Below are 12,043 nucleotides of genomic sequence, written 5' to 3'. Positions count from 1 at the left end.
GAGCAGGTAGTACACACTGTCATTTGCTCCCACATTTACTGCCCACATTTACCCTTGATTAACCTAAAAATCTGCCTCTGGATGGGATCTGCGTTTTGTAAAGATGCTCCTTCCCCCAGTATAGAACTTCCTTAAGACCTGCAGGTCAGCTAGCTGGAGTCTGTAGGATGCAAATAGCCTTGATTCCACAAGAATCCATGTCTGTAGAGCCACCTCCACCACCTTTAATTCATCCACTAGACTTTTCCAGTGCCCTTCTCAAAACTGGTTTCACCCCAGATCAGAGTGGGAATATGTTTAGGAACTTGGCTCTAATTACAAGTGCATTCCAGCTTTCATGGCAGAAAGCTACTAAAACTCTCAGTGGTAAAGTTTTTTTGTTTTGTTTTTCCCCACAACTGCTTGTCATTTGCCATCATAACCTATGCAAATTGCATTTTGTGCTCCCACACTCTCATATGTATTAAAGTAGACCTTTTAGTTTGTTGACCTGTTGGGCACTACTGACATAACAGTAATTCTGCTTTCCAATTTCAAGTGTTCTGCATACCTGCTCTGATAAATTCCCCTTCACAGGCACCACACCACCAACTGATAATGAATTTGAATGTTGTGCTCATCAATTGAGGACTTGTATTACATGATCATCTTTTCTTTCCTTGTTCCAGAACAACAAGCTAGTATGAATGGCACCTTTATGGGAATTAGAAAAGATTTAAGGCCTAGCACAAATCTCCTTCTTCCCAAATGCAGCTGTAAACATACTGCATACATGCTTGCTTGTTAGCTGTCTTTGCTCTACCAGTATAACAACAAGGTCAAACTAATTTTCTTTTTAAAAGGGAAATGCCTACTTAGAGAATTCTTGTAACCTCAGCTAAATTGCTTCTTCCTTTTCTATAAGCCAGGATATGACTTTAGCAACAGGTTTATCAATTTTTCTCAGAATCTGTGAAATCTCCTGTGTTCTTTTCAGGAATCAAGTTTCTTTTCTGAAAACTTGGCCTCCTTTGTCCATCTCCCTCTGTGTTGATACTAACTAAACTCTCCTTGTGAGAAGCAAAGTTAAACTTTAGAGAGCTAGGTTATTATTTTTTTACAAGTTCTTTGTTTCTCTTTGTTTTCAGTTAAATCTTGGCAAAGCTACTTTTACTCCTTTAAGTCCAAGAGGTGTTTTTTTTTATTGTGGAGAACAAAAGAAAAAAGAATTTTGTTTATTTTTTATTATTCTTAAGTAATTCTACAAAGGGATTTTAATTCTATACCAGTTTGTGAGTACAATACATCTTAATCAATGTCACCTCTTTCAGATTTCTACCCTATCTCTTCCAACCCCACCCATCCTCTCATTTTTCTAGCTCCATTGTCACATATATACATTGAATATTCTGACTGTATTCACCCACTTTTCCCATCTCCATTTGTCTAAGAATTCTGTTATGACATCCATTTATATCAAGCAGAGATATCCCTTCTATGTTCTTGTTTGAACACAACTCTTTAAAATTGATTTTTTTGTTGACTTTAGTTTATTCTCACTTCTATCCTAATAGATTCCAATATTACAATATTATTTCTGTCTTCTTGAGTTTAAATCACCCAAACTCAAATCTGTCTTACAGGTTGTTCTAACTATTCATTTGACCCCCTTCGGGTTCAAGTTTCTACCCATAATCTTAATCAAAAGGCCAAGAAGCAATAAATTATCTGTAAATCTGCCTTATCCTATAATTATGTGTTTGCTAAGCCTTAATCACTGAAGAAATAACCTCTTTGGTTTGTTCAAGCCATGTTACCTTCTAGTTGTCCTTACAGTGATAATGTCCTTGAGAAGATTATCTCCTTGGGAGATCCCCTCCCATTTCCAAGCCTTCAACCCTTGTCTGACATCCTTTAGAAGAAGCTTCTCCATCCTTCGTTGCTCAGCCTGAGCTTGCCAGCCCTAATCTTCTCTACTTTATTATTTTGCCTATTCTACTGGCTCATCTCAAGTGATTCGAGCTCAGGTTTCATCATTAAAACAAAATGTAACATCTGCTTACATTCCCAACCATGATTGACTTCCACATCCACCCTGAGCCACATAGTAAGATTATTTTTTTATACAATTATCCTTCAGGTTCAAATTTCCTGTCCTTGTAAATGTTGACGATGATTAAGGATTCCAGGTAGGTCTCCATAAATCTTATTTTATCCACACAGGCACTGATATCAGCATTGTGCCACCTGATGAACTAACTATATTCAATAAAAGAAGATCCCTGTACCTGTAACAGCCCTGTATTATTGGGATCTTGTTAAGCTTGAGCCACGAATGAACAAAGGATAACAAAAATGAGGAAACAGAGGCTCAGAAAATGAAATTGAATTTCCCAAAACACAAAGAGCTCCCATTACATATGATTGAGTTCGCTGATATCAAATCCATCCTCTTTCCATTAAACCACTTGATATAAAATAACTTTTCATACCTAGAACACTACTTCAGTTCAAATGTTGATAGGGGAATATTTCTCCATACATCCAAGTTGACTTTTGAAATAGATGATGATATAGTTTTCATTATAAAAACTATCCTACTGAACAAGTCTCAAACACCTGTAAAATTATAATGATGATCTCTGAAGTTACAGAAATTATTATTGGTATTTGTTATACAAATAAATAGAATCCAATGTATATTCTTTTCCTCAGTGACACAGAGTGGCTTAAAATAGTCTAAGTACTTAATATTTTTCTTAAACATGACTGCAATATGCAGGAAACTGTAATGAACTGTTAATGTTGCTAAGGAATTGTAGAAAAAAGAATGTTGGTTGAGATGGGCTCTAGTCGGTGATTCTTTAGTATTCTTCATTCTTTTTTTCTGCCCTTTTTTGTTGTTCATTTTTTAATATAATGTATTTATTTTATGTGGTACCAAGGAATAGAACCCAGGGCTCACACATGGTAGACAAGCACTCTACTACTAAGCCACATTCCCAGCCTTGTGCTCTCTTGCAATACTTGGTTCTCTTTTTAGCATTGTCTGGCTCTTCCAAAAAGTGAAAGTAAGGAAGAGCTGTGCTCAGGAAGTCCTGATGACAGGTTCACAGCACAGGATTCCAAGGTCCAGTGTCCTGGTACTGCTATGGTCTTATTATTAATTCTGTCTCCATTCCTCTATTACTCACTGACTTAATTCTCAACCTAATTATAGTTATTTTTCTGTTTTCATTCAATCAGCAGTAATGAAATATTAAACTAGAATATGCTTATGGTCACATTTATTCTGCTTTAATAGTTATATAAATTATATAAAACTATATAATTATATAAAATGTACTTTTGAAAGTACTTTTGGGGAAGAACTTTGGGGAAATGATACTTAACTTCAGTATCCGTTGAAATAGTGAAGTAGATTTCACAATGTAGGTGATGCTTTAGTACACACTCTTGTGGTTCCAATAATATATTTTTTGTTGTTGTTGTTTTTTAGCCAATCCTGAGGCTTGAACTCAGGGTTTGAGTTCAAGGCCAGTCCCTGAGCTTTTTTTTGCTCAGGGCTAGCACTCTACAACTTGAGCCACAGTGCCACTTCTGGCCTTTTCTATGTATGTGGTACTGAGGAATCGATCCCAGGGCTTCATGTATGCTAGGCAAGCACTCTATCACTAAGTCACATCCCCAGCCTCCAATAATATATATAACGGCCAGGCCATTCAGACTTATTGTTGTTCTGCTAAGAAGATTCTATCAAGCAAAGAAAATCTTGACTGTTTTTCATTTATAGTCTCTTTTAGATGAAAATGATTGATAGTTTGCTAATGTTAAGTATGTAGTTCAATGACATACATATGTTTTTGTCATCTTTTTTTAAAAAAAAAATTTATTCATTTATTTTTGCCAGTCCTGGGCCTTGGACTCAGGGCCTGAGCACTGTCCCTGGCTTCTTTTTGCTCAAGGCTAGCACTCTGCCACTTGAGCCACAGCACCACTTCTGGCCATTTTCTGTATATGTGGTGCTTGGGAATCGAGCCCAGGGCTTCATGTGGCAAGCATTCTTGCCACTAGGCCATATTCCCGGCCCCTGTTTTTGTCATCTTAACTCCAAAGAATACACATGGCATTTTTCATTTGTATGATTTCTGAATGTCATTTTTTACTCAATATGGCCCTATGGAAAAACGCTCCTATTTTTTAAAGTGCTAAAATGACAAAATTTAAAAGCCTAGTTATAGTTTCATAGAAAACTTGTGCTGCCTAGAAGCTATCTGAGAAAGAATGAAATTTAGACTACTTATAGTTCTAGCCCTTTCATTTAACAGGCAAAATTAATCTGGTAGAGTTCCTGTTGCTAACTACTGCTAGAAATAGGAAGAGAAATCAAGCCACGTGATTCCCAGTGGAGCTTTCCTTTCTCACTTCTCTATGCTGTATAAATGGCCAAGAAAATACAATTAACTTCTCCTTTTAAAATCCTCTCGTTTCATATTAACTCTAGCATTTTACACAAAAAAACTGTAGTGTATTCCTCCCATGAATAAAATTAAAAAGAATAAGGAGAAACAAGCCTTATTTGAGGAAATAAAATGCTTACTGAAAAGCACAAATGACAACATCCTTTATTTAACATCGTTAAAGTTACTAGTACACAGCACGCACGTGGGGAGGGAGGAAAGAGGAGAAGGAGAGAGAGAGAGAACAAATATAATTTCCCCTGCGAGATTTGAGCAACATAAGCTTACCTCATATTTGCATTTACTATCCAGGCAAGCACTTATCTTTGAGGTAAAATCTTCAATAACACTGAGTTATAAATTACTCAATAACATTGAGTTATTTTGTCCTTTAATTCTATCTGGATAGTAAGGTTGCTATTCAGAATGGCAGATTAACAATTATGGTGTGCATATTAGCCAGGTACTGATCATGCATGTGTTATAAATATATTATAAAATATAAAATATTACTTTGTGATCAGTTATTAGGCTTGTGGCAACTGTTACAAAGTAGCAATAGAACATATTTTATGTTAAATAACATGCATCTATTATAATATATATATATATATATATTTTTTTTTTTTTTGGCCAGTCCTGGAGCTTGGACTCAGGGCCTGAGCACTGTCCCTGGCTTCTTTTTGCTCAAGACTAGCACTCTGGCACTTGAGCCACAGTGCCACTTCTGGCTGTTTTCTATATATGTGGTGCTGGGGAATCGAACCCAGGGCTTCATGTATACGAGGCAAGCACTCTTGCCACTAGGCCATATCCCCAGCCCCCATCTACTATAATATTAACCTACAAACTTTAAAGCACTGAAAATGAATCTAATCTGAGAACTCAAGGTGAATAGCATCTTTAAGGATCTTTAAAATCTACTTCTGCATGGTTTGACATAATGCTTATAATATATTATTATTCCTAGTCTACATGATATTTTTCAGTATGACAGAATAGTTCTTTTTAATATGGAGTTCCAGATAAAATAAATACTTGGGGTTAGTCTCTTTGCCTTAATTATTTGATGATATACTACATTTTAAAAGGTTTTAAGACTTATTTTTTTTCTTATTTATTGTCAAAGTGATGTACAGAGAGGTTACAGTTTCATATGTTAGGCCTTGGGTACATTTCTTGTACTGTTTGTTATCTCCTCCCTCATTCCCCCCTCCCCCCTCCCCCTTTCCCTCTCTCATCAAGACTTATTATTTTCATATTACATTTACTAGATATGTGATTTTTGAATTTTTTTAATTAAAATTGAAGATTTATTTGATGGCCAGCTTTTTTCTCCTGGCATAAAACTAAATAAGAATTAGGATGCAGCCAGATGTTTAGGAGATATTATTTAATAAGCCTTTTTGATATATAAATGACTAAATGTGAATGATAGACATTGAAAATGCCATTTTCTGCAGAATTTACACCGTTTTTTTGTAAACACATGACATTTTAAAGCATCCAAACCAACCAGAGCTCTTATCAGTAACTTTAGTTTAAAAAAAAAACAACTGTCAACATAACTGTTAGCACATGAAAATAGAAAACTCAAACCACTGCCCTCTTCCTTTTTCTCCAAGGCACATAAATTTTGAAATTCCTTAGATGCTTCAAACTCATCACAAGGGAATAAGTAAGTGATTAATCAAATAAAAAGAAATCACTCTTAGAATCTGAGGATTTAATAGAGTTCTTAAGAATGGCATTTGTAGCCAGGCTACATACACACACATACACACACACACACACACGTATGTATATATGTATATACACACATATGCGTTAGGGATCCCAATAGAGAACACATGGAGAAAACAGAGAATATGAACTGAAAGTTTACTAAATCTAATAAAAATATTCGAGCTTTATTGGAAGAGATATAAAGAAGTCACCTTCAGCCCAGTTTGATACCAACATGCCCTTTACCCCAGCTACTCCAGAGACAGAGATTAAGAGAGGTTCAAGGCCAGCCCAACCTTAAAATAATGTTAGCAGGAACTCATCTCAACGAATAAGCTGGGCATGGTTGTTATGCCTGTGGTCTCAACTATGCAAGAAGCATAGATAAGGGAATCCAGGCCAAAGCTGGCCCTGGGGAAAAAAAATCCAAGACTCCATCTCGAAAATATAGTTATAAGTGGGGGGTTGGGAGCTAGAGCCATGGCTCAAGTGGTAGATTGCTTGCCTAGAAAGTATGGCATTCTGAGTTCAAACCCCTGACAGCCAAAATACAAGATGTCACCTTCATTTATAAGTTCTTCAAAAAGTAGCCTTCAAATATTTTACCCATGTTTCAACAACTTTGCTAAGTAAATTACATATGAAATATTAGAAACGATCAAGAAATAACTTTTTTCCATCAAATGCAAGTCATTTGTTTAAGGAAATTTAAAACTAAGACAAAATTTGATGGGAGGTTACTCTAAAATAGTGCTGCCACTTCCTTTCCAAGTAAGAATTAAGACTAATTTTTTATGTCCTTCATCTATTAGCTGTTGTTCTCTGAAACATACACCTGGCTAATGAGCTTCAGAATTTCACTCATACACCTACATTATTTGTTATACATAGGAAACACTGGATACATTACTATGATTGTGGAAATGAAATTATAAATGGGAAGAATAATATACTTAAATTTTATGGTGGTTGGCAATAATGACTAAAATCTGTGAGAGATAGCATTACTAATCTCTTTTATTTACTATCTCTAGAGCACAGCTTAAACCAACCAAACAATATGGGAGGTGTAGGAAGAAGAGTGTATGATGAAAGAATGACATCGTCACATTTGAAAATCTACAAATGCTTGCAGAGTAAGTGTTGCCTATTTAATCTTCTGTGAAACTACCGTCTTGTACTGTCCAATAAGCTATTTCTGATGGCTCCCTTAAGGAAAATTTCCTTTAAACCTTCTTTAAAGTAGAACCTAATATGAATAGAAAGATGATAAAGATATATATGTCTATGTGTATGTATACAAACAAAAGTTTCAAAAACCAGTGTTTATGTTTTTCATTTTAGTTTTTGTTTAATTAACAAGATAGATTTCTAGCCCCATAGAATGATAGTAACTTGAAGATCACAAACATAGATGGCACTGGACTTGTTGTGCATGCATAAGGACACACTGTTCATATTCACTTTCAGACTTTAAAAGCATAAACCTCTGAGAACTATAAAACTGAAATGCTTGGATCAAAACTCTCATCTACATAAATCTGACTGCTAAATACCTAGGAAGATGTTTGATGCTTTAGGCAAATAAGAGGCAAACATGGAAACAGAATTGCTTAAAATCCAATTTTTGTGACCTCTGGGATATAACGATAGTAGCAGAAAGAAACAGTAGCAGATTGGTAAGATTTAAAGCCTAGATGAGGTATGCACTAACTTCCTTCGGTGCTACACAGATATGCTAACAGGAAGGTGGTGTGTTTATGAGATATAATAAGAAGTCTTGCAGCTGTAATAACCAAAGGATTCCATCAGCCCTTTAAGGAGAAAGCCCACTTAGTTTGCCAGGAATCATCACTTCTCATCACTGGGAAGAAATGAACTCTCTGAGAATTACATTGTCTGGGCCTCGTCTACCATGTTCTACCACTGGCTCACCTCAGACTTTTTTTTCTTAATTTAATTGCTTTATTTCTAACATTTTAATGGTTTGGTAATTTTATTGCTTTCCTTGCTTTAAATTTATTTATTTATTTTTGGTATAAAGATTCACCTCAGACTTTTAAGAATGAAAGAAGAGCTTGTCTGACCTGCTGGCTTCATCTTATTCTCTATTTGCACGCACAAGCACCTGCCCAAAGAACATTCAGAAGTAATTTCAGTGACAGTTTGTGTTAGTAATTAGCATGCCAAACTCATCCTGTCTTGTTTATTTTTTTAACTAAAGAACATTTATTTACTTTGCACTAAGACTTTATCTGAGTACATAACTAAATTGTTTCCACCCACCCCATCTTGAAGGATTAGTATTTGAATGTTATAAAGTAGATAGGAACAGTTTGAAGGACTGGAACCAACATTAACTGACAATGAACAACTTCCATATCTAAATCATCATAAAAATGTTTAAGTAAAAAAAAAAAAGAAAGGAAAAAGATACAATGAGGGCTTTCAATTGAAAAGATCCCCACATTTCATCTAATACATTCGATCTTGGCTAGAGTGTAACAAAATGGAAATAGCATCACTGTAATACAAACTCCCACTATAGCACATTGTACACACCTGTGTTCCAAGCCCACCCCCTGTGCCCTAATGCTTCCAGCTCAATTATTTCCCAGCCTGTTGGGCCTGCCGACGAAGGAGCACGTAGATCTTTTCTTTGAGCCAGTCTTTGTTATAAGGCTGGTATGTCTGGGTATCAGCTCGGTAAACAAGGCAGCTGAGATCTGCCAGATCATCGATAAAATCAAACAACTGGCTGATATCATACGTGATGGAGGGGCTGTTGGGATTCATTCTCTTCAGATGTTCTTCATACATTTTAGAAACACCTTCCATGCATTCATTCACAGATTCATAGTCAGCATAAGTTCTGCCTTCTGGCCTCTTGGTAGGCTGTACCAGCAAAATGGTGCGAGATATCGCGCCAAACGCGTCGGTGCTGCTGCTAACACTGCTGCCGCACACACGAGCTCTTTGTTTATTTTTTAATGAGTTCTCCACTATCATAATTTATTTATATTAAATTGTATTTGATTTAGCTAGTATAGATATAAAAAACTTTGTGGAAGGCAAAAAAACAATATTTCTATCATAAGATACATTGGTTTAGAAAATTAAATATAAGATTAAAATAAGGCATGTACCATAAATGTCAGATTCTTTCATATAATTTGAGATATTTTAAAGATGTCATAGCAGAGTTGTCTGTACTTCAGTTTCCAAATAATGCTGGAATTTCTCCAGTTTGTGAAAAAGCTCCTTGATCAAAGTCTATTGCTACTGTCTTATTAAAACTCAACACTTCACAGCAGAGGATCACAAGAGCCTAATAGCTATGCTCTTATGAATGCATAAGATGATGCTAAGTGAAATGAACTCCATGTTATGGAAACGACTGTTATATCACTGTTGTAATTACTTTCAACTGCCATGTGAATCTGGAGCTTCTATTGTTGATTATCCTCTTGTATCCCCTTCTTGTGGTTATACCTGCACTATCACTGTATCTCATCTGAGTACATTGGAAACTGTATATACTGGTATTAAACTAGGGAAGTGAAAGGGAATACCAAAATCGAGAGACACAGGATAAAAAGACAAACGACTACAAAAGCAATACTTGCAAGACCATTTGGTGTAAACCAACTGAACAACTCATGGGAGGAGAGGGAAAGGGGGAAGGGGGAGGGGGGAATGATGAAGAAGGTAACAAACAGTACAAGAAATGTACCCAAGGCCTAATGTATGAAACTGTAACCTCTCTGTACATCACTTTGACAATAAATAAGAAAAAAACCTCAACACTTGTTTTCTTGAAGAACAAACAAAGGAAAAGAACCTTTCCCTCACAAAGCCTAATTAGTAAATAATTGTACAATAATGTCCATGGCAGCATAGGTTGCAGTGTACTGGTCTGGGTATTATGAACACTGGGATCTCTAAACATGTCATTACATTTTTTAAAATTTATTTTCACAAAGTTACTGCCATTGCCTTGGATTCCTGATCAGAAACAGTCCTGGCCCTATAAAGTCCTAAAACCAGAGTTATGCACATCTTCTTATTTCTTTGAGGTCATTTTGATTTATCTGTGACTTGAATTAATTACTGTATAAATTCTACACGTGTCCACTCAGCTTTATCAAACTTCAGGAAAGAGGGGCTGGGAATATGACCTAGTGGTAATGTGCTCACCTCATACACATGAAGCCCTGGGTTTGATTTCTCAGGACCACATATATAGAAAAAAAGCCAGAAGTGACACTGTGGCTCAAGTGGCAGAGTGCTAGCCCTGAGCAAAGAGAAGCCAGGGACAGTCTGTGCTCAGGCCCTGAGTCCAAGCCCCAGAACTGGCAAAAATCAAAACAAAACAAAATTCAGGAAAGACATCAACTAGGTATCTCTCCCCTCTCCCTCTGTCTCTCTCTGTCTGTCTCTTTCTGTCTCTGTCTCTCTCTCACACATACACACACATCACAACACATCACACACACACATCTATATACACACACAATTAGATTTTAATTTTGTAACGTGCATGCACGGGTCTCAAGAGGCTTTAAATGGTCAGAGAACGTGGGTCCCTAGAACAGAATGTTCTGAGCAGCAAATATCCCTGGGCAAGCTGGGAGGAGTATCCTCAAAATATTTGGGATACACCAATAACCCTATTCTTTTGAAATTTTTCAGCCACTGTATTGGAAGATGAGAGAGAAGACAGTTTTTTGGCTTGAAAATAAGTGTTACATAAGCAAGGCTTTGCTCTTGCCACCTAAAATAATAACTTGTTTTTATGGTAGTAGGAGCCAGGGATGGCTCACTACCCATCCACACTTGTCCTGCTGAAGAATAAACTAGAAAAGGCATGAGGAGGAATACTTTTTTCTCTGAGTGCCAGAGAAAGTCAAATGCTCAGGAACATGGAAGTCATTATTAGTGAATTCAAAAATTCACAGTGTGGGCTGGGAATGTGGCCTAGTGGTAGAGTGCTTGCCTCCTATACATGAGGCCCTGGGTTCGATTCCCAGCACCACATATACAGAAAATGGCCAGAAGGGGCGCTGTGGCTCAGGTGACAGAGTGCTAGCCTTGAGCAAAAAGAAGCCAGGGACAGTGCTCAGGTCCTGAGTCCAAGGCCCAGGACTGGCAAATAAATAAATAAATAATTTCACAGTGTCCAATTAAGTAGAATTTCTTTCTTCCTTTTTTCCTCTCTCCCATTCTTTCTTCCTTCCCTTCTCCTTCCTTCCTCCCTTCCTTCCTTTTTTCCTTCCTCCCTTCCTTCCTTCCCTTCTCCTTCCTTCCACCCTTCCTCCCTTCCTTCCTTCCTCATTCTTTCCTCCCTCCCTCTCTTTTCCTTTCCTTCCTTCCTTCCTTCCTTCCTTCCTTCCTTCCTTCCTTCCTTCCTTCCTTCCTTCCTTCCTTCCTTCCTTCCTTCCTTCCTTTCCTTTCCTTCCTTCCTTCCTTCCTTCCTTCCTTCCTTCCGTCCTTCCTTCCCTTTTCATTAGAAAGCTATAAAGGCCTCCTTGTGGGATCTAACCTGCTAATGAAGGTGAAGGAGAGGATAGGAGAGGGCCTGGGATGAATTTGGAAGGACTAGCTTTGTTAACAGAATCTTGGTAAGCAGAGGTCACAGTAAGGGCCTTTTACACAGTGAGGCTTTCTGTGCCTGGGATTACAGGAGCACTGAATGCTCAGTATGGCTGCTACAGCCTAACCTGAGCAGCATGAGAGAGCAGCTAGCAGAGAGTGGGGATCAGGGTCAAGAACATCCGGGCCATTCCACCATCCAGTCAGGTGAGCTCATGAAGCCACTTCACCCCACAGCCATATGGTTGTCATCATTGCCTGAAATTTTCAGTTGTTAGTAGGACTAG

At 37.2% G+C, this 12,043-nt stretch overlaps 1 protein-coding gene across 1 annotated transcript; it reads right to left on the bottom strand.

The window, feature by feature from the left end:
* Positions 1-8,448: 8,448 nt before the first annotated feature.
* Positions 8,449-9,173, bottom strand: LOC125357577 (enhancer of rudimentary homolog). The gene has a single exon (XM_048354538.1). It carries the CDS (start codon positions 9,171-9,173, stop codon positions 8,772-8,774), a length of 402 nt encoding a protein of 133 aa, XP_048210495.1. The 3' UTR covers positions 8,449-8,771.
* Between the last annotated feature and the right edge of the window lie 2,870 nt (positions 9,174-12,043).

Source organism: Perognathus longimembris, chromosome 9, assembly GCF_023159225.1.
Source record: "Perognathus longimembris pacificus isolate PPM17 chromosome 9, ASM2315922v1, whole genome shotgun sequence".
NCBI lineage: Eukaryota > Metazoa > Chordata > Mammalia > Rodentia > Heteromyidae > Perognathus > Perognathus longimembris.
Note: the sequence above shows the minus strand (reverse complement) of the source record. Positions and strands in the feature narration are given on the sequence as shown.